The sequence below is a fragment of the Hylobates moloch genome, unplaced genomic scaffold (genome assembly GCF_009828535.3).
Source record: "Hylobates moloch isolate HMO894 unplaced genomic scaffold, HMol_V3 SCAFFOLD_3, whole genome shotgun sequence".
Lineage (NCBI taxonomy): Eukaryota > Metazoa > Chordata > Mammalia > Primates > Hylobatidae > Hylobates > Hylobates moloch.
This window is the reverse complement of record NW_026652278.1, coordinates 36,703,144-36,731,002: the sequence shown is the minus strand read 5'-3', so window position 1 is coordinate 36,731,002 and position 27,859 is coordinate 36,703,144. Positions and strand designations below refer to the sequence as shown.

At 35.3% G+C, this 27,859-nt stretch overlaps 1 protein-coding gene across 4 annotated transcripts in view; it reads left to right on the top strand.

Annotated features, from left to right (window-relative positions):
• LCOR (ligand dependent nuclear receptor corepressor) overlaps positions 1-27,859 on the top strand; it is a 164,216-nt gene that overhangs the window by 109,400 nt on the left and 26,957 nt on the right. For 3 of the 4 annotated variants that reach the window (XM_032135412.2, XM_032135419.2, XM_032135405.2), the window contains 3 exons: positions 4,657-4,789; positions 9,559-9,846; positions 12,607-12,700. In XM_032135412.2, coding sequence (XP_031991303.1) covers positions 4,657-4,789; positions 9,559-9,846; positions 12,607-12,700 — 515 coding nt within the window. Of the gene's footprint in view, positions 1-4,656; positions 4,790-9,558; positions 9,847-12,606; positions 12,701-15,432; positions 24,936-27,859 lie in introns of those variants that run through there. The other variant, XM_032135470.2, reaches the window with a different exon arrangement.

Genomic DNA, 27,859 nt, shown 5'->3' with positions numbered 1-27,859 from the left:
GTCCTTATTCTGGGAGGCCAGTATTATTTACATGAAAACCAAAGATATCACAAGAAAACTACAGACAAATACCATTTATGAGTACCAGCACAAAAAAATCTTCAACAAAATATTAGCAAACCAAATTTTGCAACATATAAAAAGTGTTATACACCACAACCAAGTGGAATTTATCCCAGGAGTGCAAAGTTGATTTAACACTTGATTTATTTATGTATTTATGTATTTATGTATGTATGTATGTATGTATGTATGTATGTATTTATTTATTTATTTATTTATTTATTTATTTATTTATTTATGGGTCTCGCCCTGTCGTCCAGGCTGGAGCACAGTGGCGCAATCATGGCTCACTGCAGCCTTGACCTCCCAGGCTCAGGAAATACTCCTGCCTCAGCTGCCAAGTAGGTGGGATCACAGATGTGCACCACCATGCCCAGCTGTTAATAATTTTTTAACTGATTTGTAGAGACGGGCGTCTCCCTATGTTGCCCAGGCTGGTCTCGATCTCCTGGGCTCAAGCGATCCTCCCCAAAGAGCTGGAATTACAGGCATGAGCCGCTGTACCTGGCTGGTTTAACACTCTTAAGTCAGTTACTGTAATACAACGTGTTAATAGAGTAAGTGACACAGACCACGTGATCATCTCTGTAGACACCCTCCAAAATGGCATTTGGCCAAATCCAACACGTTTTCTTGATGTAAAAACAAACCCAACAAACTAGGAATAGAAGGGAACTTTCTCAACTTGAACTACAAAAACACCCAGCTAAAAGATGGAACAGCTTCCCCCCAGATCAGGAACAAGGCAGGATGTCCATTCTCACCATGTACATCCACTGTTGTACATGAGGTTCTAGCCAGGGAAATTAGACAATAAAAAGAAACCAAAGTCATTCAAATTGCAAAAGAAGAGGTAAAACTGTCTCGGTTTACAGATGACATGGTGATGTATATAGAAAATCCCAAGAAATTTACACAACGCTATTAGAGTTTAACAAGTTCAGCAAGGTTCAGAATACCACGTCATTAAAAAACTAATAATAATTGTATTGCTATACACTAGCAGTGAACAACATGAACATGAAAGTTTGAAAACAGTTCTGTTTACAGTAGCATCAAAAATAATACAACACAGGAATAAATATAAAAGAAATATAAGACTTGTATGTTGTAAATTACAAAATGTTGCTGAAAGAAATTACATGGAAAGACATGTTCATGGATCAGAAGACTTAAAATTGTTACTATGGTATTACTTCCCAAAATGATATGCTGGTTCAGTGCATTTTCTACCAAAATCCCAGCTGACTTATTTGCAGAGATTCACAAGCTGGTCCTAAAATTCATATGAAAATTTAAGAGACTTCAAATAGTCTAAACAATCTTGTAAAAGAAGAACAAATTGGGAGGATTTACACTTGACCAATTTCAAAACTTACTACAAAACTACGCTGGTCAGCTTAATGTGATGCTAGCTTGAGGATAGATATATAAGTAGTGGAATAGAATCGAGTGTCCAGAAGTAAAATGTATGGCCAGTGACTTTTGACAAGAGTTCCAAAAGAATTGTTTTTTCACCAAAAGGTGCTGGAACCAACTGAGTATCTACATGCAAGAGAATGAGGTTGGACCCCTTCCTTACGCCATACACAAAATTAACTTGACATGTATTATAGACCTAAAAGTAAGCCCTAAAAGTATAAAATTCTTAGAAGAAAGCATAGGATTAAATCTTCATGACCAAGTTTTTTAGGTATAACATCAAAAGCACAAGTGACCAAATATATATAGATTGGAATTCATTAAAATTAAAGCTTTCATGCTGCTAACAGTACCATCAATACTATCAGTTAAGTAATAAGAAAACTCAAAGAACGGGAGAAAATATTTGCAAATCATATATCTAATAATGGGCTTGTTTCAGAATATATCAAGAATTCTTACAATGCAACAATAAAATGGTAAATGAATCAATAAAAATGAGCAAGGATCTAGGCCGGGCGTGGGGCTCACGCTTGTAATCCCAGCAGTTTGGGAGGCCGAGGCGGGTGGATCACAAGGTCAGGAGATCAAGACCATCCTGGCCAACACGGTGAAACCCCGTCTCTACTAAAAATACAACAAATTAGCCGGGCCTGATGGCACGTGCCTGTAGTCTCAGCTACTCGGGAGGCTGAGGCAGGAGAATAATTTGAACCCGGGAGGCGGAGGTTGCAGTGAGCCAAGATCGTGCCACTGTGCTCCAGCCTAGGCAACAGAGTGAGACTCTGTCTCAAAAAAAAAAGATCAAGGATCTGAATGGACATTTTTCCAAAGAAGGTATAATGTGCCAATAAGCACATGAAAAGATGCTCAACATCATTAGTCAATTAGAAAATAACCCGGGAGGCGGAGCTTGCAGTGAGCCGAGACTGCGCCACTGCACTCCAGCCTGGGCGACAGAGCGAGACTCTGTCTCAAAAAAAAGAAAAAAAGAAAAATAGAAACATTAAACCATGAGATCATACCACTTCTCATCTACTAAAATGGGTATAATAAAAAAGATGAGTGTTCATGAGTATGTGGAGAAGTCAGAACCCTTGTTTTTGGGAATATAAATGGTGTAGCTGCTTTGGAAAATGGTTCGGCTTTCCTCAAAATAGTTAACATGTGATACAGAAATTTATGAAAGAGAATGTTGGCAAATACAACTATAATAAAGGTGGTCATGATTTATAAGACAAAATATTTCACTTAAATTTTTTAATACATTATATAGCAAACTTACTGTGCCTTATATAGCAGTGTTTAAGGATCATTATTTTAATTTGAATATGCCAGTGAGTTCTTCATATTAAGCTTTTTACAATATATAATCCATGCTAAATACATATTTAGGTTGTGCTTTTAACTTAAATCTTAGGATGGAAAATCACAGAAAGCTGGTTGCAAATATCAGTGGGTATTTTTTAAATTTTTGAGAGAATCATTTGTGCATTATAACATGTCTTCAATGTGTTGTTTAATTACTTTTCATTGTGCCAAGATATGTCCCATTTTCTTATTTAGGGCACTTATATGTGGAAATAAAGACATTAATTCATACATTAAAGTGATTTCAAATAAATTATATGCACTAGAACTTAAAGAACGCTTAAATATGCACTTAGCTTTTTAAAAATACTTTTATTTTCTGTTATTGTCAGACGCAAGAGTGGAGGTAGGTGCAAAGTATTGCCAACTTGGCCCAGTGCTCCCGTAGTCTGGGATTAGAGGCTGGGAGTCTCGGGGATGATTATAGTGCAGCATATTGGAACTTTTTGGTCAGAGAAACTTTCTGACCTACTTTTTTTCTTTTTTTTTTTTTGTTTTTGAGACAAAGTCTTGCTCTGTCACCCAAGCTGGAGTGCAGTGGCATAATCTCAAGTGGAACCTCCACCTCCTGGGTTCAAGCGATTCTCATGCCTCAGCCTCCTGAGTAGCTGGGATTACAGGCACGCGCCTCCACGCCCAGCTAATTTTTGTATTTTTAGTAGAAACTGGGTTTCACCATGTTGGCCAGGCTGGTCTTGAACTCCTGACCTCAAGTGATCCGCCCGCCTTGGCCTCCCTAAGTGCTGGGATTACAGGCATGAGCCACCTCGCCTGGTCAGATTCACTGTTTATATTTCAATGCTGTTCAAACATAGATACATTGTAACAAAAGATAATGCAGTGCTTATGCTTAGAACATGCAGTGCATTCTATTTTTCAGTTCATTTTGCTAGTGCTACTTTTGACCAGTTAATCAATTTTACAACCCATTAAAGATTTGAGAACCACAGTTTTTTTTTTTTTTTTTTTTGAGACGGAGTCTTGCTCTGTCACCCAGGCTGGAGTGCAGTGGCGCGATCTCAGCTCACTGCAAGCTCCACCTTCCGGGTTCACGCCATTCTCCTGCCTCAGCCTCCCGAGTAGCTGGGACTACAGGTGCCCGCCACCACGCCCGGCTAATTTTTTGTATTTTTGGTAGAGACGGGGTTTCACCGTGGTCTCGATCTCCTGACCTCGTGATCCGCCCGCCTCGGCCTCCCAAAGTGCTGGGATTACAAGCGTGAGCCACCGCGCCCGGCCTCACAGTTTTTAAAATAGTAATCTAGATTTAGAGACAGAATTGTGAATTCAGATGTATTCTGGGTTTTTCTTCCTAATGGCCTTTTAAAAGTGTTTGTGTTTTGTGTCTGGTGAAAAACAGATCTCATACTAGGAAAGCAAACATGATCCTCAAGTGAGATTTGGAATTCAAAAAAAAATTTTTTTTTTGGTAAATTAAAAAAAAAAGCATTCTGTCTGAATTGAGTTGCCTGTGAAAAATAACTATAGTATAATAGAACCAATATATTTGAGTGCTTTCAAGGAAATTATCCCTCTGGCAGTTAAAGTTTAGTTAGAGTAAATTTTGAACAAAACTCATAGTAAAAAAAAAAAGTAGATAAAATCCAGCTAAAGAATATGTTTACATTTATTTTGCTTGTATACTTTTTCATAAAATTTATACTGAAGTTTTAAAATATTTTAATTGCATAAAATTAATTTGCCTTATTTGCTACTAACTTTGTCTTTGATTTTGTCTATGCTTTTGATATTGAATGGGGAAAGACTTGTGTGCAACTGTTTCACCAAGTATTTTTGCAGGGACACTTAGTCGGTCTGGATGAACCAGCTTCGGGAGCTGGGCAAGAAGCTCTGCTTAAACAAGAGCAAGCAAAAATCATTCGATTCGAGAGACAAGCAGAAGAATTCCTCAATGCAGTCTTTTATAGAAAAGGTTGGTTTCAGTGAAGATGATATTTAGCATCTGCTTGTCTTGTATTATTGATCTCCTTAATTTCAATGTCATTTTTAAAGTTACTCTTAAAAACATTTTTCTTTATTGATATAGTTTATATTGTTCTATATCCCTTGGGTCAAGTTCAGATTGGAATTAGAATTAAGGTAAACCCTGTTCCCCACATTTAGGCTCTGATGTGATGATGAGTTTTAATTAAATAGTTTAGAAAATTTTTATGAAATTCTAAAAATTTTAAGCTCTCAGTAGTACTATATTTTGTTAGACAACTTTTCTTATGGAGACAGTTACTGTTTTAATCACTGATAACTAAATCCAACTGTGTGATTTTTTTTTTTTTTTTTTAGTAATTTCAACCTGAAATTTCATTTGGAGAGAAAATGTAGTTATATTAGATTTGTAAGCATTTTTTTCCTTGATGCAGTCTTGTTTCACTAAAATTTTTTATATTAATTAAAATTAGGGAAATAATTATTATGCAGTAAAACTTTTCCCCCTGCATTTGAGGTGGCATTTAATAGCTCAACCTCTTGCATTTTTAAAATTTATCTTTCTCCTTGAAACTTTTGTAGGCTTGTTTTACATTTCTTTCGAAATATAGAAAAGTTCTTTAATCATGGAGTCTCGAGGCTTATAAATCCTTCATAGAGGCATTCAGGTTTATTCTTTATTCACAGAGCATAACTGCCATCAGCCAGAACCTTCAGAAAAGTTCCCTTCATGTTCTAGTGAGGAGTCTTTACTTTTAAGAAATTCTAAATGGATTTCTACTTCTTAGTTACACTTTTCCTCCATTTCCAAGGTGGTGGTTACTATGATGGGTTCTAAAAAAGTTTCATACAAACTCTTGATAATCTTAAATATTCTTATTTAATCTTCAGCAGACTCAGTGATTCCATTTTCTTTAATAATTCTTCATATGTTCTAGTTTACACGTCTCATTCCTCTGGAAATTCCCTCCTTCCCTTTGACATTGGTTAAAAGTCTGATAAGTGCTGGTTCTGTTGGGTTTCTTTACATTTGGACACTAGCTGGGCTTCTGCTTAATGTGATCAGTATTTCCAAAAGGTGGTGTGAAGTGTAGTGTCATATAAAATTAAGAAATGCACAGAGATTATTTTCTGTGGCACTTTTTTTCCCATTTTCTTCCATTAGATCCCTAGGCAGAATTAAATCATTTAGTACATCCTTAATTCTCCGTAAACACCCACTAGCACCTCCTGACCTAAATCTCTCAGCTGAGTCTCCTATGTCTTATTGTCCCTGCACATTGCTCAGAATTCTAAAATTATGTTCAAAATAATCGTTTTCTTAGTTTTATGAACATCTGATTGTTAAAAGCAAATTTAAGTATAAACAACTTATAGAGCAGTTCTATCAGTTTGCTTACCAAATAAAATGTCTTTACAGCTTCTCTCCTGAAGGATGTACACAGAGTCATTGATCTGTTGTGTTGTTATAGCAAGCTTCATTATCTGAAAAGAGGACTTCCTCTCCCTAATTTACATGGAGGAACCAATTTTCATCCACTCTTTGCTTAGGGGACATTAATAAGGTCAATCATAAGACTCCTACAGAAAAATTCTGTCGTACTTTTCTGCGTCCTATCCTTTTGTCATAGAGGAATAACTTTCAAGTTTTTATAAAGTTTTTCTTTTTTTTTTTTTTTTTAAGAAATTAAACTTTTGGGTTATAACCTTTAGGGGAGGAATTCTTACCTTGGAATCGGTCTCAGGATAGATTTCAAGAGATGGGAATGCTCTGAAATTGTAAGTTGAGTTTATTTGTTTATGTACAGGCATGTGATGCTCAGAGAAAGAACTCTTGCTTTGGAATTTGGACATTTTCTTCCCCTTTATGTATTAATATTGCTATGTTTAGATATAATTCTCTTGTAACCATTTCCAAAATAGCCATTAGTACTCTTTAAATTAATACCAAAAATGTTTAGTATCCAGGGATATGATGGACATTTTAGTCTGAAGAGAATCTTTTGTTTTAATAATTCAGATGCTTAGATTTGGTCCCTCGTTTCAAAGCATTGTAAATTATATGTTTTAAATAATTTGTGTAAAGATTATGTATAGTTAAGTAGAATCAGAGATGGAATAAAAGTAGGCTTTTATGATATGGAATCCATAATAAATTTCACTTTAAGAACAATATACCTTCTACAAATGTCATAATGACATTTCTTTTTAGCTTGCTTTGTCACTTGTATTAAAAAAGTTAGATTTGCATTTTAAGATATACAGGTGGCTGTGATGTGACATGTTTTTCTGCAGTTTTATTTTTCATCTGATTTGTTGCTTTTATTTGACTCAGTTGTGCTGTGTTCCCCTGGGTGTGGATATGTTCGTAGATGTGTATTTTAAGTATGTCAAAGAATGAAATCTGTTAAGTAAACTTTCACAAGATAGAGAAATTCAAATGGCAGAGATGTAATTCATAAACACTGTCTTGTTTCATGACTGTGTTTTCATTCAATAAAGAGACAAGATACTGCAGACATTGAGTGCTCAAAGATAGTGGTCTATGGTCCTTGTCCTAATATCCTTGACTCTTCACAGAGCTCTTTATATTTATTAATACTACTTAAACACAGAGGCATCGCATAAATTCATAAATTTTATTTTACTTTTATATGGAAATTTCCTTTATGTATTACATATTCTCCAACTATATTCAGGGGTGGAAAGGTAAACTAATGTACTAAAACTTGAAATTTATACAATAGTTCATATGGAGATTTATGTAGGGAGAAAAATGGGTCTTAACTGGAAAATTAAATGACTGTTTGGAAAACTCAGTGGATGGAGATATTTAAAAAGCAGTGTATGGATAAAATGTTTATTAAAACAACTGAGGAACCATTTTCAGTAACTGTAGCAACTTCTGAACCTTACCTAGTTCCATACCTTTATTTTTAAACCACCGGGAATACTTATAGTCTCTATTTATAGAGAGGAAAGTTAGAGTTATAAATACTCCTTAGTGTGACAGAAGCATTATTACTAGTAGAGTGAGCCTCATTAAACTCCAGAAGATGAAATAAATAGCACAACTTTGTGACCATCTTCTGGTATTGAATATCATCCTTTAGGGGGAAAAAAAATGCCTGTTCTTGGGAGTCCTGTGAGGTTTTGATGATGTATTTGTTTGTTTGTTGTTTATTATGGAGATTTTAGATTTTAGTAATTAGAGTCAGTTTTTCTTTAACTTTATAAATTAAACTCTTAAGTTCCTTACAGCCCCAGAATACTGTGGGTAAAGTTATTTGCCTTCTATAGCTAATCTTTAAAAGACTAAAGAAACCTTGGTTTTCTGAAAACTGTCTTGTAAAACCTCAAAAGTGTGGTGGGAAGCAAAGGTCACACGTAAAGCAGTAAGATCGGGGAAGAGTTTTAATCGAGGGTCTATCACTAATCACCTATATAAATTTGTAGTGGCCACTTTTTTTATCACATTTCCCTGTTTTTTTTTTTTAAAGGACTATTTCATGTTGATTGACCTATTTAGTATTCAACTAAATTGAAGACACACTTTAGACCAGGCAAGATTAGGTATATAGAGGTACACAGAGGTAAACAAACACATTTCCCTCATTTTATTTTTTTAAAAGGACTATTTGATGGTGATTGATTTGATTGACCTATTTAGTATTCAGCTAAATCGAATACACTTTAAATCAGGCAAGATTAGATATTTAGAGGTACACAGAGGTAAACAAACACAGTCTCAGCTCTTGGGAAGCTTAGTCTTCCTGATTGACTATTATAGTGTGGTAATTACAGAGGCATGATGATAATATATTTATACAAGTCATTTTCCCTTTCATCTTAACCGCTTTTGCCTTTCAAAGTCTCTTCCAGTGCTAAAAGCTCTTTGAGCTAATGAGTTCTTATGGTCTAAACTTAACATCGACTAGAAATTGATAATTTAGATGTTTATTTCATTTTTTTTTATTTTTTTACTGGTTGGAAGAGTTTATTTAAAGTACTCTTGGAAAATAATGTGATTTTTCTTAGGCTTTTGAGATTTGACATTTAAACACCTAGCCCAGAGGTTCTACAGTTGTGGTCCCCAGACCAGCAGCATCTAAGAACTTATTAGAGTGCCAGTTCTTGAGCCCGCCCTAGAACTACTGAATCAGAAACTTTGGGGAGAGAACCCAACAAGCTGTTTTTGCAAAGCCGTCAGGGTGATTCTGATGAACATTAAAGTGTGAGAATGATTGCCCTAGCCTAAAATGGATCTTAAAATTAAGTATCTCCTTTTATAATCTTGGTATGCCTTCTGTCTTTAATATAAAGTAAATTAAGCACTCATGAACTCAGTAATGCATTCTTCAAATATTTAGGAGAAGGTGGCTGAGGAAAAAGTCTAGGGAAACTTGATGTGACCTATAGGTGTGTTAACATGAGAGTATTTCCTGAGAGAAGGGTTTTGACATTTCTGTATCAGGTAAGTGATTCTTGCCCATAAGATATTCTAGTTGTTATCCCTTTATTTAATTTCATAATATTCAATTATTATATGGGGGAAGATGTTTAGAATTATTTTAATGAAAATTTTATTTTTAAAAATTGACAACTCAAAAGCTTAGAAAATATAAGTCAAAGGGGAGATAACTATTTTTAAGATAACTGTATTTTAAGAAAAATAAAATGAAATTTTATGTTTACTTGAAAGCTGTCTTTTTTTAGTACGTTGTCCCACTTTAAAAGTAAATAAATCTTTATTTACAGACAGTCCCTGGGTCTCCGACCCCAATATTCCCCTAGTGGCCCGTGAGATCATGCAGCGAATGATCCAACAATTTGCTGCTGAATATACCTCAAAAAATAGCTCTACTCAGGACCCCAGCCAGCCCAATAGCACAAAGAACCAAAGCCTGCCGAAAGCATCTCCAGTCACCACCTCTCCCACGGCTGCAACTACTCAGAACCCTGTGCTCAGCAAACTTCTCATGGCTGACCAAGACTCACCTCTGGACCTTACTGTCAGAAAGTCTCAGTCAGAACCTAGCGAACAAGGTATGGTTTGATGTCAAGGTCTCCTCTATCTTATCAGAATACTTTTCTTTGGGGAGAAAAAAAAAAAAAAAAGCATTGGCAAGTAGAGCATCAGCAGCAATAATACCATAAAAACTAATGTGATTCTTAAATTATTTCTTACTATGCAGTGATGGAGAAGTACAGCTAGAGTTGTTATAGCCTTATCTGTCAGCAGTTCATAGTCATGATTGATGTACCACTCAGGAAAGTCAGATGGTTAACAGTTGTCACTAATCTTTCAGTTACTTGATATTTATATAAGCATTTTATATTTTCCATAGTATTTTTGTGTTTTTTAAAACTCCTATGAAAAAGTAAGTTTTATTCTTAACTAAATTTTCTAGGGCTAGCACCTGTCTGAGAAATACGCCTCTACTTGTAGGTCTAAGTTACATACTCTGCAAATGAGATCATAAGGAAAAACATGTATTCGAATTTTGAAAAAGAAACTACTAGGGTTACAAATAGAGAAAGCAGTAGAACATACTTTAGGTTGTTAAATATATTCAATGTTTTATAAATACAGAAACACATACGTAAACACACACATCCACTGACGAAAGTATTTCCAAAAGGGAATTTGTTGAAGAGGACACTAATTAAGTGATGAAGTTAAGAGGTTATTAGTTTTGTTTAGCAAATGTTTCTGAAGTTTATTTTCTTCAGTAGATACTCCTGTTGCTTTGTGATCTCATTTTACCTTTAATTTCACAAAAATTGAAGCAAGCATTTCAACTCAGCCACTGTTTGAACCACTACAAATTGTAAATTGGTGATGTCTGTACTAATGAGATTTTATTGTCATAGAAATCTTGAATATACAGAAAGGTTATGAGATTATGTGGATTTATTGGTGAGAAATACATGTTTATTTTGGAAAATAAATTTAATTCTTAAAGAACCTCTTTGAAATGAACTTTCTTTTGAGTAGTTTTCCTTTGCTTTTATCCTTTTCCTGTGTGAACAGCAAACAAAACATCTGAGTTCTGAGAGATTTCTTGACAGGAGACCTCCTACTTGTTCACATTGCTCATGTACCTTTGGTTACCATATTTACAAAGTTGTATCTTTTATTGATGACTGTTTTCCACAAATTGGTAGTTTTCATTAAAGATCTCCTCACTCTAAATATTGCATCAGAAGTTTCAGGTTTATATTAGGAGAATGACAACATAGAATTATATTTAAAGTATTAATGGTGGCTACCATAAAATGTTACCACTTAATGTAATTTGTTATAACTAATGTTACACTTAAGAGATCAATACATTGTATTGACAGCGTGCTCTTACAAAGAGGAATTTGAACTACATGATAGCATTATAGTACGTAGACTTCAAATGAAGTAAAAAAATTTTAAATTATATTTCCTTAATGTGTTTTCAACCAAAAACCACACTATTTTTAGTGGTAGATTTAAAATATGTTGCCTGTTTGATTAGACAAATCGTTGTCTGTTTGACTTTAAATAGTGTCTTTGGTTGGAAAAGTTGTAAGCAGTACATTTGCTTCTTAGATGTATAATTGGGTTAGATATCTAATAGGATAATTGGTTCTATAAGCTTATAATTATATTTTTAGAAATACTAGTGACTGTAAAGGACAAAACTCTTTCTTATGAGTGTGGGGGTTTTTTATTTACAAACTCAGTTGCCTGTTTATTTCTAACAGCCTGAAATAAAATGTCCTCCGATACAAGTTGTAAGTAGCTTCTACTCTGGGGTGATTTTTAACATAACTAGATAGCAAGACCCCTCTGCTGGCCAACTGAAAATTAAAGACATTGTGTATTATCTTGTTCTGTTAATTTTGGACAGAGTGGTAGCTTTAAAAGACTTCTTTTCCAGGTATTTCAACAAGGAGAAAAATGTCTTTGAGGGAAAAGAAAGTCTTCTAATTTTATATATTAATAACATGAATTTGTGATTTGGTCTAGTTGCAGTAAAAAATGGTTGTACTTCCAGGCTCTCATCAGTATCAAGACGGTTTCATTCTTCTTTCTTTAAACTTTCTTCACCAATTTTTAATGTCTTCTTAATTGAAAAACTTTTGGATTCATAAAATTCAGCAATTGAATTTTGAATCTCTGCAAAATTTTTTTAAAAGATTGAATATAAGTATACATTTTTTATAGATGGTCTACCAAAACTATTAGGTAACACCCAAATCATAAATCATTAACTGATTCATCTTACAGACCATCTTGTTTAGTATATACATGTACTTTAATGACATAAACTTACATTTAAAAACAATTTTTATATCTTATTTAAAATTTTCTACATCTAACTTGTATGTACTTTTGGAGTTTCAGGTAGATTTAGCTCTTGAGGGATTTGGTTCTATAGTTTGCATGCCACTGTGGGACATTAAAAACGTGTATGCTTTGATCAAGGAAAATTTAGAAAATGGAGTCTTAAAAAATCTGATAACAGAGGACCTCATGCTATGTAAACTGCTATTTCTAGTATTTCACTATATCTTAACATCTTTAGTAACATGTTTTACCTTTTCTTTTGCCCCATTAATAATATATTTAGCCCTTGAGGATATTAAGTATAACATGCCTTGCTAAATTTATGTTGCTTCAGGATTTAATTGATTTTATAACTCAAATATATGACTAGCGTATCTGCTTAGTTGAATAAGCCTACTTACTGCTTTTTCATTTTTAGCCTATTTAGTTTACATTTGCTCCTAGCTTTTAATATCCTCAGGTGTTTCTTTGTGTCTCTGCAGACGGTGTACTTGATCTGTCCACTAAGAAAAGTCCATGTGCTGGCAGCACTTCCCTGAGCCACTCTCCAGGCTGCTCCAGTACTCAAGGGAACGGGTAAGGGAGAATATTTGTAGCCTTACACAGTTTCACATAGATAATTCATCAAAGGTTGATGCCAGTATCCCTTTTACATTTTAAAAAATAACCCTTCTAAGTAAGTCATTTATAAATATGGACCATAGATCAAGTAAAAATATAATCTGTGCAATGTAAAATTGGCTAGTACAGATGAGTTTTTGTCAGTTTAGTACAAATAGTAAATAACCATGAATATGGCAATTATTTCTTTGGACTTTTTGTTATGGCATGTTTTGGAGTGTGAAACTCAAGTTAAATAATTCTAAAGTTTAGATGTAAAGACAGTATTATGTGTGCCGAAGCTGTTTAATGAAAATTGAACTCCAATACTTGATATCTCTAGTGGGGTTTGTGTGTATGCGTGTTCATTTTTGTTTGTTTCTTTTGGGTTTGGTTTTGGTGGTTGATAACTGTACTTTGGCAGTTCAGAAAATGTAGTTTTCTGAAAGACTGTAGATGTTGATGCATAACCATCTTAGGCTGCCAAGACATTATTACTTGCTCAGTTTTGATAACTCTTAGGAGACTAAAGTAAATTCTCTGACACCCTAATTTTATAGTGTAAGAACTGTCTTCTCCCTATGTGTATCTAATAACCAACTAGAAAAGTCAGGTATTAATAAAGACATTTAGATACCATGTTGAAAAAGCATTTCTATAAAACTGTGTGACAAAAAATCAACTTTAGATATGAAAAATAACTTGGTAAGTTTAAGTTAGTTAATACTTAGGCGTATTGAACTTTCAGATTATCAATGTGGGGAAGTTACTTAGATATTAAAGGAACAAGTGGATGCTAAGTGGACTAACCTTTTCCAACTTACTGTTAACTACCTTCAGATAGAAGGATTCCTTTACAGACTTCTAAAATCTCCCTTTATTTTCTGTAAAATTCCAAAACTTTTCATTGCCAGAAAGTATTAATTTAATCCATTATGCATACTAATCTTTTTCTTAACCCTTTCTTTTCACTATGGTTTATACTAGATATAAGTCAGCATGTTCCCAAATCTTTGGGTTCTATTTATATATCAAAAAATACTTGAGCCGGGCATTGTGGCTCATGCCTGTAATCCCAGCACTTTGGGCGGCTGAAGCGGGCAGATCACCTGAGGTCAGGAGTTCGAGACAAGCCTGGGCAACATGGCAAAACCCTGTCTCTACTAAAAATACAAAACTTGGCCAGGCGTGGTGGTGCATACCTGTAGTCCAGCTACTGAGGAGGCTGAGGTGGGAGGATCACTTGAGCCCAGAAGGTCACAGCTGCAGTGAGCCATGATCACAACACTGCACTCAAGCCTGGGTGACAGAGTGAGACCTTGTCTCCAAAACACTTGAGTTGTGTAATTAAGGACACATGTAGAAGTCCATGTACAGTTTGCATAAACAAATCCTTTGCTTAAGATTCTCTGTAAACGTGGCTACCAGGTTCATGTATTATATGGCTGAAGTTGCTGTGTTTATCCCTCTGAATGGAAAGTGTTTTCTACTGGTTTTGTTTTATGGAAGAAAAATGCACCAATAGGATTGCCCATCTTTTAGTTGAATATTCAGTGTTATCCTTATTGTGTTACTGATGATAGTAGTCCCCATAGAGTTTTGTAGAACATAACTGGTTTATCATTTCTGCAAAGCCCTATTTTGTGCCTAATTAATGTAATCATCCCCTCGGGCATGTTTTGCCACATGTCAGTCTTAATATTGATAATGTTTCTCTATTGTGAAAGTCAAAACCTTACGAATTAACTTTGTCTAAGTAGTTGACTTTTTAAACATTATTTGAAAGCCGTCCATTTGAAATTTCAAAATAGGTGTTTGGTATTTCAAGAAGGGAAGTTTTTTTTAAGCCAGAGAAAACTGCTCAAAAATGGTTTATATCCCTCTGACAGTAATTACTTTGAGTAGAACTTAAGGGGTAAATAAAGAGTAATTTCTTTTAAGCTTGGATTATTTCAAATGGAAAATCATGATACTCATGTATCTGCAACTAGTAGTGTTTTAAAATGAAGACGTGTGGTAAGTTATAATGCAATGGGTCTTTTGGTTTGGTTTATTTGGAAATTTTTTTTTCTCCCTTGGGGCTGTTAGCGATATATACGTATTTCCCCCCCCACCCCCAAGCAAAATAAGAAATGTTACTTGGAATTGTTTGATTTTTGATGATGAATATCAACTTGTTTGTGGGATAAATGAGCAATTATCTATGGGTTCCAGTAATGTATATGGTTTCAGTTTTAAAACTAGTTGTCATGAATGTTGAATACATTGAATTAAAATAAATAATTCGGCTTACTCTTTTATTACTGTACTTGTTTAGTGGTAACGTCACATTGGCAACACAATTCTGTGTAGATCTATGAAGACTGATGATTACTTTGTAATTAATAATTAAGATGCTATTTTCAGACAGTTGCGCGAAACTTTTTCTCCGAAAATTTGTGAACCCAACCAGAGACCAGCTGACAGGTTTAATTTTTCTTTGCCCAAAAAGCTCCTGATTTTTTTCTTTTTCCTTTTTCCTTTTTTTGTGAACAAGTTTTAAAACTAACTGCTGAGACCATTTTTTTTTTTAATTTTAGAGAAAAATAAATAAATAACACAAAGTGATGTTACCCAAGCAAGGCCTTCTAATAAAGGAGTGGTCCCCTCACCCATCCCTCCCTACCTGTGCAAGTCCTGCTCACATCAGTTTCCTTCCATCCAATTAGGCGACCTGGGAGACCCAGCCAGTACCGCCCAGACGGACTTCGGAGTGGTGATGGGGTACCTCCAAGAAGCTTACAGGATGGAACCAGGGAAGGTTTTGGACACTCCACATCACTCAAAGTTCCACTGGCTCGATCCCTGCAGATTAGTGAAGAACTACTGAGCAGAAACCAATTGTCCACAGCTGCCAGCCTTGGGCCATCTGGATTACAGAATCATGGACAACACTTAATATTATCCAGGGAAGCCTCTTGGGCAAAACCACATTATGAGTTCAACCTCAGCCGTATGAAGTTCAGGGGAAATGGTGCACTCAGCAACATCAGTGACCTTCCTTTTCTTGCAGAAAACTCTGCCTTTCCAAAAATGGCACTTCAAGCAAAACAAGATGGAAAAAAGGATGTGAGCCATTCATCTCCTGTAGATTTAAAGATACCACAAGTTCGAGGAATGGATCTTTCTTGGGAGTCTCGCACTGGTGATCAGTACAGCTATAGCTCTTTGGTAATGGGTTCACAAACGGAGAGCGCGCTTAGTAAAAAATTAAGGGCTATTCTTCCAAAACAAAATAGAAAAAGCATGTTAGATGCTGGACCCGATTCTTGGGGCTCAGATGCTGAGCAGTCTACCTCTGGACAGCCATATCCCACATCGGATCAAGAAGGAGACCCTGGCTCCAAGCAGCCTCGGAAGAAAAGAGGGCGTTACAGACAGTACAACAGTGAGATACTGGAGGAAGCAATCTCAGTGGTTATGAGTGGAAAAATGAGTGTTTCCAAAGCTCAGAGTATTTATGGGATTCCCCACAGTACACTGGAGTACAAAGTAAAGGAGAGGCTGGGCACTTTGAAAAACCCTCCAAAGAAAAAGATGAAATTAATGAGGTCGGAGGGGCCAGATGTTTCTGTAAAGATTGAATTAGATCCCCAGGGAGAGGCAGCACAAAGTGCAAATGAATCAAAAAACGAGTAGGAATACTGTAGAGTGCCAATTACTGTACAAACTGGGTGAGCACTACTGCATCGTTGTTCAGCTATCATTGCTTGCACATAATTTCATTTACTGTGACACTTGTTTCTTTGCAGATTTTGCATTGACTTGTGTGTACAGAGATGAAATGTGCATTCTGAATGTTGCATATTTTAAATTTTTCATGTGCAGTATGGCTCGGAATATGTTTGGCCTTTTGCATGTTTCTCTACAAAAGAGAATTGAGTTACCTCACAGAGAACAGATACATGGAAGTGGACTCCTTGCCTGTAGAGCCTGCATGCTTTTTTGTTTTGTTTTGTTTTTTTTGTTTTTTTCTTAAGTTATATTTGTTTTTACTTTTTAAAAAAGAAGAGGAAACAAAGCCCCCTTTTAGAAACTACGTCTGTCATACTGGGAGCTTTATCACTGCAAATTGGAAAGCCATCTTATAATAAAAATTATTCACATTTTTCATCTACGATTCAACTAATTGAAGGATTAAACTAAAGAAAAAACTAAGAAGAACAATGAACCTTTGAATTTGAGAAATTTGGTTATTCACTGACATAATTATTGGGTCATTTATAGTTACATTTTATAATTTTCTTCTCACTATTAAATTTACTTAAATTAGCAAGCTATTAGTGCTCACCCAGAGGGGAAGGCGGTGGAAAATGTGCACACACTACCTTCAGAAATGCTTAAGTTAATTACTTTGAACACTACCTTTGCTGTAATTTCATTTGAGATTTTCTAAGGGTAGAATTTGGTCTCACCAACAAGTGAGGATATAGCCTTATCTCATGGAGGACGAGCTCCGTATTTACTCAGGAGCAGTCAGGGTACATTACATAAAACAATGGAGGATGCCTCATTTTAGCAAACTTAGGTTTCTTTGTATTCTTCAGTCCTTTTACAGAATTGATGTGCTAACTGAATATCATTGCAGCAACTAGATTAAGATATTCAAGATCTCTTTATTGGGGATGGGAGAAATAGGGAAAGAAATGTGTATAAGTAATTATGATATTGCAAAAGTGATACTTAGATTCTACAGCCTCAGTAGTCTGCCCAGTGTCCACATTAATGAAGGATCCATGTTTGTAGTGAGAGAAGAAAACCCCAAGGTAACCTGATATGATTTAGGATGCATATCAGTTCTAACAATAATTCAATCAGAAGTCAAGCTCATTGGAATTCCTTTTTTAACTGATGCAAATACTAGTAGAAGGGTGGGAGAGGTGTTTTGTTGTTTTTTTTGTTTGTTTTTTTTTGTTGTTTTTAGTTTTTATTTAATTTTGTTGGTTAGAATTTTTTTCTCTTTTTTTTTGGCATCCTACATAATACCCCCTTCTTGACTTTTTCTGGTAATTAGCCGATATTCATGGTTGTTTAGCACACAGTTCAGGACCTTTGAGATCATGTTTGTATAAGCACTCCTTGAAGAATATCTAAGCTTTTTTTGAGATGGGCTTTTAAAATTATAATAAGGAAAGTTTATTTTCTGCGGTTTTTGCAAGAATAAGCAAAGCCCATGGAATTTAATTTTTCATTGTGATGAGATTAAAATTACTATTTCTGCAAAACAAAATCCACATCACATATACTGTATATTCTAATCTGCTGAGAAAGGTGGTCAGGCCCTTCTAAATGCTTAACCAAAAACAAACATTATTGGAGTTTCAGTGTAAAATAAAATTAAAATTGGAGGGTTGGTTAGATTGATTTCAGATGGACACTAACAGTTCGAGGGGAGGTCCAGATATTTCCAAGGCATAAATTCTTGCCTGGAAACTTTGGAGCAATTAATTAAATTAGGTTAAGTTTTCCCTCAGCAACCTGTGTGTTCAAAGGTTAGGCACACCATTGCTGTTACTAAAACACATGCACTGCTCATTCTTGACATAGCTTGGGTGTGGGTTCCTCTTGTTTTGGTTATTTTGTGTAGCAGTTTAATCAGTGGATAACTGAGCCTGTTTCCTGTTAGCTTTCTAGACTTCTTAACAGAAAAAACAGTTTGGGTTCAATAGCGTTTTATGATTCTACAATATTTTGTCACCTAGCTGGAAGTTGCAATAAAAATTCCTTATGAAATATATGATTTTCATCTGTAATTGAAGGAAATCATAGAAAGTTTGCTGAAAGCAAAGGGCTAAGCTTATGAAGGAACGCCTCCTTTGTTACACACTCAAGAATTTGTCAGCACACAATTAATTGCAGCCATAGTATCTTTTTGCGTAATGTTTGGGATATTCAGTAGCCCAGGATTGCTGCAAAAAGGTCCTTTGAGAAAATTAATTTGTGCTTGCTTTTATCCCCTCTCAGAAAGACATCACTAAAGGCCCATTAAAAATCTGGCCCTAAAAGTTCAACTTTTGTAGAGTTTATTGTTCAGAGAGGTTTAATCCTATGTGGTAGTCTATATAAGTGATGTATGAGTTGAGTTATGTAAATTTTGTCATTGTAGTGTACATGGAGTGATCATTTTACTAACATAAATATTTTCTATGTGTGTTTCAGTGGATGACAATCGAGCAGCAGAAGAATGGTGTGCCTACCCTTTAATGCTGCAGTTTAAATAAGAGAACTTGTATTGTGTCATTTCAGATTGTAGGCTGAGAGTTGTAAATAGTGAAAATTTGAGTACTTCTATTATTTGTTTTGGTTAGAAAGTGAATTTAAAAAACAAACCAAACTCTAAACTTTCTCAGATTAAAAGTCCTGAGACCTGAAGATTGTAATATTCATGTCTGTGAAGCTTTTAAACATTACACTTGAGATCAGTCATGACTTGATATTCAGGTAAATTTTCTTTTCCAAGAAGCTTTTGAATAAGCATATTTCCTCCAAAGGTCTCTCTCTCTCTCTCTTTTTTTGAGTGTAGATTATTTTAAAGCACTAATTGCATTACATTGGTAACTGCAATATAAAATAGCCATTATTGTTTTGTGAAGCATGGTTGAAATTAGCTAGTGGTCCCTTTTAAATTTCATGAGCCTCTCAAAAAAGAAAAACTTAAAAAAAAAAAAAACAAAAAGCTGCTGGAATATTTCAAAAGATATATATTTTACCTTATTATAGGTTTTGTAAAGTTAGTTTGTAATATTCAGGTGCACTTTTAATGTTAAATTTTGTGTTCAGAGTTCCATTATACCATGTATTTCTCGGAGGTGGCTCATCACATGGCTGGCTGGCAGTCTTGGTGCCGCAGTGATTCCTTAATATTTGATTTCTCTCTTGATTTGCCACTATTCTGTATTGGCACTTTCAGTGTAGATATTCTAGTTTGGGGATGTCCTCACAAATGTGTAATAGAGATTGGTCTATTAGCATGCTTAATTTCTGCTAATCAGAGTTTTGCATGGCCCAAACAACAGTTGACCATTTTTATGGTATGGGAAAGTGTAGTTCACAACTGTCTTTGTCACGAAAGCCGTTTTTCCTCACATTTTCCAGTAGGCGGATAACATTACTTAAATTATTAATATATAACACTGTTGGAACTATTGATAGGAAATAATGTATTTAAAATAATTTTTTGCATTTTCAGAGACCTTGATGTTATAGGGTAGATAAGCTATGGCACTATAAAATCAAAAACACTAATTATGTGGAAGGATATCTAGTTGGTATTTTTATCTTGAGCTTTCTCATTTCTGAGACAGCATAGTCATCCAGCTTGATGGTAATGTAGTATATTACTTTGTTCAGTGGGCTTATAAGTGACTCTGAATTGTTTGTGATGAGCTATACACTTTTTTTCTGTTCCCCAAATACCATGAAGGACAAGGTCACTCTTTCAGGAAAAATAATTTATATTTGTGTATAATACTTTTAATATTAAGTTTGTTGTTCTGAAGTTTAGATGTTGCTTGATAAACCTTTGCTGCAGCAGATCATGAATATGAGTAAGGCTTTGTGTGATAATAGGGGTCCTTACGTGAAGTTAATTACTGTTCAGTTCTGGTGAGCAAGCTCAACAAGTGTGAAGTGTGTATTAGCTTTATTTGGTACACTTTTACTTTACAATATTGAAGTGCTTTTAGAACTCTGGTTATCTTATATAAACCATTACCTCAACCAATTGGCATTTCTTTTCCCCAACATTTACCTTAGCTATAATATGAGCTATGTGGGATCAGATGGTAAAACTATAAAAGGCACAATGAGAAGTTCCCAAGTTTTGGAGAGAACTCTAAATTAGACTAAAAGCAACTACCTGTTAACACCAATATCATAACTACCTTCTGTCATTAGGCAGTACATAGCAACCTTTGAGCTGCTAGTGAGCTATCTGTTCTCCCCCTACCCCCAAGTAAGCACATAGTGCCAGGCCTGGTTCTAAGCCTTTGTGATTCTCTTACATCTCATTGACCCATAATAGTGAAGCATGGATTCATTTATTTTCATAAGACAAATTGAGTCAGCTCGATATCAGAAGCTGAAAATATTTTGAGTAGTTTAGCAGTTATATGACAGATTGGCATCATTTTCTTTAACAGCTTTTATCTTTGTAGATTTCCTTTTGAGACCATGTATTTTTGCTTTTATAATTCTTTCATTAAATGCCAGGGGTGGTTTTCATATTAACCACTGTTTTTCTGTATATTCAGGTTGCTGTCATTGGTGATAGAATATGGCAATAGACAGAATTGTGCTCCGCTTTATGTTTTATAGGAGATATTGAAAGTTATAGGTTAAATTTTGGCCTTCTTGAGGATATCAAAGATTGTTTTCCTTGTTACCTTTAATTAGAATTTGGTCTTCATTAATGCTTTGGTCAGGCTAGCATTACTAAAAACTTGATGGCTTCAGCAGAACAGCCCATTTAGGAGACTATTAAGCTATCTAGGGATTTTTTTAAAAATTAATTGCTTTCAAAATCTGAAAAGGAAAAAGTATAATTGTGGTACAAAGAAGACAGAACTCCAGGCTCTTTCTTCTTAGTTTATTTTGGCTTAATTCTGTACTGGAGACTTGAATAGGATTTGTGAACATGGTGATGGAAAGAAAAATAGAGGACGTTATTTGTGTATCCTCATTCCTGAATAATCTTGCAGTCACCTTTTAAAGAAGCAGACATTAGCCCTGTAACACAACACTGTATCTATAAACCCTAAGTGTTAGGAAGGAGATTGGGGTGGGGAAGGTGAAGTAGGATGGAAAAAGCATGTAGACTTCTGAGAAGAGGCTAAAAATTCTGCCTTATAATACTAAAAATGAGTCACAAGATAATGTGGTGAAGTTAGGCCATCTTGATTTGATAGAAAAATCTTTTACATTGTTTAAAAATGAGAATCGAGGCTAATTAATGTTGATTTGACAATAGAACGTGAGCTAATTCTGCAACCATTTGGGGGGTAATTTTACGGTTTCCAGTTCATTTAGAGCTGTATCAAGAAAAGCTAAAAAGCAAGCACTTTTAGTTAATCATAGATTTATTGGATGTAGCAAATATTATTATAATATTTAATCTCTATTATTTGAATGTGGAAATGAACTCTTTTACCCCATCTTGAACTGTTCATTGAACATGCTCAAGATGATCAACACTGGAAATGACCCTACACACATACCAAAAAAATCTAAAGCAGTAAGACATATTTGAAGATCCATACCTCTTAAACTTTTTAGATTTGTCTTGGGAAAGAATTTATGAACCTGTAACCAGTATTAGTGCAGTCTTGGGTTCCTTGTTCTGCATAATTGCACCCTTTCTCAGGTATGTCCTGACAACATAAATTTTAAAATAATCTCATTAGAGATTAGATTCTCAGTGGATAGTGTGTAAGGGGATTAGGGGTGGGGGGTTGGGGGTAGTTGGACACAGGACACTGACACAGTAGAGCAGGGATTTTTAACAGTCAATAGCCAAATAGAATTTCAATCTAGAATATTTTTACCCCCTCAGAATGAGTGAAACAACTTCTATTATTTGGTATACCCGGTGCTACACTCCTAAAAGTCTTTTTTTTTCATCCAGGTGACTTTTTTTATTTTTCCTGCTTGGTGGTGGAAGGTTATATGGCAAACTTCACTGTCATTAAGAAAGCACTTGTCCAAAATGTTTAAAGTACTAGAAAAGGGATAATTCAGCACTTTTTCTGTTACAACACTAAAGTCTTAATTTATCTTCAGAGTCTTAGGTACTGTAAGTTTTAGGATGATTATTTAAAAATATAAAACATACTACATAATATGGGGTCAGATCACATTTATGTAAATCTTATTTTAAAAAAAGACAGTAACATTTTGTACCTTTCTAGCAATTCCAAGTGATTGCCTCATTTTCTCTTATTAAGCATTTCAAGCTTAAGAATTTGGAATTTGAGAGAAGGTGAGGGGGGAAATTCCCCAAAATAAAAATTTGTTTCAGACCATTTTAGAAAAATAAATCACTAGAAAAATGGGTAGGGATTCTCTTCCCCCTTTAAGTCTTCAGGGAATGAGCAGTATTTAGAATCTTTGGCTGAAATTCAAGCCTTTTTACTTTGTAAATTTTTAATATTAATTCACTGACATGCTTTTTACACCAGAGGACTGAAAATGGATCTTAATGTTTTTAAGTTGTGGAAGGGTATATTTCTAAAATGAGGGGGGGATGATTAACTAGGTTAGTATTACCAGCATTAGTAAGTTTAAGGAATTTTAGTATGTAATAGCAAAGTGTTTGATTAAAAGTCTAATCCTATATTGCTAGTCAAAATTAGTTACATTCTGATCTAGGAAAGATAATAGTCATTGGATATTGATATGCTGTGCTGTCAGAAAACCAGACTAAGATAGAAACCCTTATCTGACTCCCACATGTTGCTTGTTCTGATGGGATGTATACTTTACAGCAGCTTATTGCTGCTTTGAAAAAAAATGTATAAACTATACATTTGGAGTGTTTGCATATAATTCTTTATAACCTCCACTTAAAGCTGTCAGACATTGGTATTTTATCAGTCCACATTGTTTAATAAAACTAATGTTCTTAGGAATCCAGCTTGTACACACTGTTTAAAAACCCTCAGGGACAGTTTACACACTCTTCTCACTCAATTCAGGTACTTTGATGCTATTCTTAAACCTAACAGTGACTTGTATTTTTCTGTTTTGCTTTTATTTCAACGTGCTGGTAGCACATCTGATGAATGTCAACTTAAAAAACTCAGTTCAGGTATCCAGGTATAACTCAGCCAAACAGATTTTAAAGCTGCATATAACTCTCCAGCACATGGTGCCTCACACTCTTATAGTGGCATTCTATATATTCAGTTATTACTACTGAGCAGATAATATGGGGGTTCCTGTTAACAGTGTATTTTTTAAAAAAAAGTGCATAAATGTATAGCCAGCACACTACACACACAGACACACACACACAAACATGCACAGTTAAACTATATATTTTTAAATGCCACTAATAGCCAGCACAACTAAAACAAAAGACATTCCTAACTGCTCTGTAAGCTGTTAACAGATGCAGTTCCTTCTTGATGTGGCTCTTGCTTCTTCACGATAACTACTACTAAATTCAAGCACTGGTCCTTGGGTGTCTGACCTCTACATTCTAGTTTATGCAATGTCTTTAGAGAATTTTGTGCACTGGCCACTGTGATGGAACCATTGGGCCAGGAGTGCTTTGAGTTTATCAGTAGTCATTCTGCCAAAGTTGGTGTTGTAACATGAGTATGTAAAATGTCAAAAAAATTAGCAGAGGTCTAGGTCTGCATATCAGCAGACAGTTTTGTCAGTGTATTTTGTAGCCTTGAAGTTCCTGGTGACAAGTTTTTTCTGATGTGGAGTTCTAATTCCAGTGTTTTAGTCCTTTGCATCTTTAATGTTAAGACTTGTCTCTTTAAAATTGCTTTTGTTTTCTGCAGTACTATCTGTGGTTAACAAAATAGATTATTCCTCTGCTTTAATATTTGATATCTTACATCTAAAATAAATTCTCTCCACATATAAAACCCATAGCCTTTGGAGATATGGAAAATGGTATCTTTCAGATTTCTAGAAGTTCAAGTGTCATACAACAAAACAGGAACCCCCTTTACTCTTATGGACCTCATTTCAATATACTGTTTACAGTTTGATGGAATTGTATAATTTAATATTTCTCTTGTACTGTAGTTTATATTTATTTACAGATTTTTTTTTTTGTACTGTGTGATTTGAACTTTTTGTTCCTTGCTATGATCAATGTTTATGTAGTAGAGCACTTAAGATCACAAATTAAGTTTTTTGGTTTGATTGCACTACATTAAATTTTTTAATGCAGTTCTGATTTTTGACTGGACTAAAACTGTGTCTTAATGTATGTGATGAGTACTTAAAATTTTAATCCATGTGGCCCCCCCCCCTTTTTTTTGCATTGTATGTCAGAAGCGCTAGTTCTTTCGTGCATGTGTAAGATTTAATGGTTCCATTGTATTATTTGACCATGACATTTTGGAGAAACATTCCCAGCTGTAATGTTGTGTATGGTAGTTCTCACTGGATGCTAGACTTTTCAAAACCACTATTCTTCTAATAAATTTTGTTGTGAAAAACTGTTTTTAAAGCTTGGTTTCTACTTCCTAAGATTTTAATGCTTTTTGAAAAATTCACAAAATGGATAAAAGTTGGATTGTACTCCAAATATAAATACACATGGTGATCAAAGTTAGTGATTTTTTTTTACGATAAGTTCTTTCTAGATGAAATCTCTTAGATTAAGTTGCTACTATGAGATTCTGCTTTCATATTCAGATGTAATACTGCCTTGTAACTCAGTGTCTTTACTAATTTGATACCTCGGTGCTCAGATTACCTCAGTTTTGTTCATTGGATTATTCATTTTAAAAAATATATTCAGCTAAACAAGATACAGTAATGTTTTCATAATACCGTCTTCTGTTTTGACTTAGTTTTGTATAATTTTCTTAAGACTATAAAACTTAATGCCGGGATTCCTTGTCAGAAAATAATAGTGACTTTTTTGTTGGCTCTTTTCTTGAGGTATGAGTATAAAAGCAACATTGTCAGTCAGTTAAGGTTATGATAGTAGTTGTCATTCTTGGCAGGACGCTGATAATTCCTTTTACCAGAACACATAAAGAACAGAGTATACGTTACTCAACATTTAAATTTTTTTTTTTTTTTTTTTTTTTTTTGAGATGGAGTCTCGCTCTGTCGCCCAGGCTGGAATGCAGTGGCGTGATCTCGGCTCACTGCAAGCTCTGCTTCCTGGGTTCACACCATTCTCCTGCCTCAGCCTCCCAAGTAGCTGGGACTACAGGCGCCCGCCACCACGCCTGGCTAATTTTTTTGTATTTTTAGTAGAGAGAGAGTTTCACAATGTTAGCCAAGGTGGTCTCGATCGCCTGACCTTGTGATCCGCTCACCTCAGCCTCCCAAAGTGCTGGGATTACAGGTGTGAGCCACCGCACCTGGCCTTAAATTGTTTTTAGAAATTAAATGTATAAAGAAGCTTTGCATTACAAAGTGGTGCCTTTTCTAAAGTGGTTAGGAGAGCTGAACTCTAGTACGTTAAGATTAGAAGAGAAATGTATTTCAGAAAACTACTTTTTCAAGATCATGATATAATTACCTGTAGGCAGGTTGAAGTGATTTTTGATAATTTCTAATGGTGGTTTTTGTTTTGTTTTTTGAGACGAAGTCTCGCTCTGTCGCCCAGGCTGGAGTGCAGTGGTGCGATCTTGGCTCACTGCAACCTCCATCTCCCAGGTTCAAGCAATTCTCCTGTCTCAGCCTCCCGAGTAGCTGGGACTGCATGCAGGTGCATGCCACCATGCCTGGCTAATTTTTTTTTTTTTTTTTGTATTTTTAGTAGAGACGGGGTTTCACCATATTGGTCAGGCTGGTCTTGAACTCCTGACCTCAGATAATTCACCCGCCTCAGCCTCCCGAAGTTCTGGGATTACAGGCGTGAGCCACTGCCCCCGACCTCTAATGGTGTTTTATATTTAAAGATGATGCTATTGTTAATTGGTCTAGTTTATCTTTTAATAGTTTTTGTCAGCCGGGCACAGTAGCTCATGCCTGTAATCCCAGCACTTTGGGAGGCTGAGGTAGGCGGATCACGAGGTCAGGAGATCAAGACCATCCTGGCTAACACAGTGAAACCCCATCTCTACTAAAAATACAAAAAATTAGCTGGGCGTGGTGGTGGGTGCCTGTAGTCCCTCCCAGCTACTCGGGAAGCTGAGGCAGGAGAATGTCGTGGAGGCAGGAGAATGTCGTTAACCCAGGAGGCGGAGCTTGCAGTGAGCTGAGATCGCGCCACTGCACTCCAGCCTGGGCGACAGAGCGAAACTCCATCTCAAAAAAAAAAAAAAAAAAAAACAAAAACTGGCTCTCTAGCTGTTTCTGCCTTTGGTCTGATGTTCATAAAATAGGAATTTATATTAGTACTACAAACTTGTTCTGTTGGCTTTATTTGTTCCCCTTAATTATGCCACATACTTAATCAAATTTTTTTTAGAAAGCTAATTATTATTTCTCTGTAAGCTCCAAAGCCATAACTTGTTTATGGTCATTTCCTGCCATTATTCATTATAAAGTGGTGGCCAGGTCAGTAGTAAGGTTACAGTTTAGCATCTCATAAATGAATTTGCTTTATTTTAGTGATCCTATCTTCAAATTGATATTCAGCTCTTCAGTTGTTATAAAGGCCCTATTTAAAGAAAGGACTTTTTCTTTTAAACTGGAATTTTCTCTGATTCTGCTGATATTTTAGAAATTAATTCAGGAGGCCCTATGTCTTAACAGGTGTGGAAATTAGGGAGATTGCATAAGAGAAGTAAAATGGAGAAAACGGAAACTTTTTTTTTTTTTTTTGCCATATCCTGAGTTGTGGATTTTTCCCCCCCAAGGACTCTTAACAAACACTGTATTCAAATATAACAGCATATGCTCAGGACATGTGGTATTAGGTTTTGTAGCTGAAACGAGTGAATAATCATTTTTTTAATAGAAAGTGTTAAGTAGTAGATAAGAGTTCTTGTTAAATTGTGTTCACTTTATTTGCTTCTAAAAGGTAAGCATTTTAACACAGAATTTTATTTATCAGATTCTTAACAGATTGTTGAACTTCCGTTGTTTGACAGGATCTCATTCTTATCTCCCAGGTTGGAGTGCAGTGGCATGATCACGGTTCACTGCAGCCTTGACCTGCTGGGTTTACGTGATCCTCCCACCTCAGCCTCCTGAGTAGCTGGAACTGCAGGCACATGCTGCCATGCCTGGCTAATTTTTACAATTTTTTGTGGAGACAAGGTTTCAGTATGTTGCCCTGGCTGGTCTCGAACTCCTGAGCACAAGTGATTCTCCCACTTTGGCTTCCCTAGGTGGTAGGATTATAGGCATAAGCCATCATGCCTGGCCGACTATAGAGGTTTTGTAGGCATGTAAGAATACTACTGTTTCTTGACTAGTCATTTTTTAATGTTCGTTGTTCATCAGCAG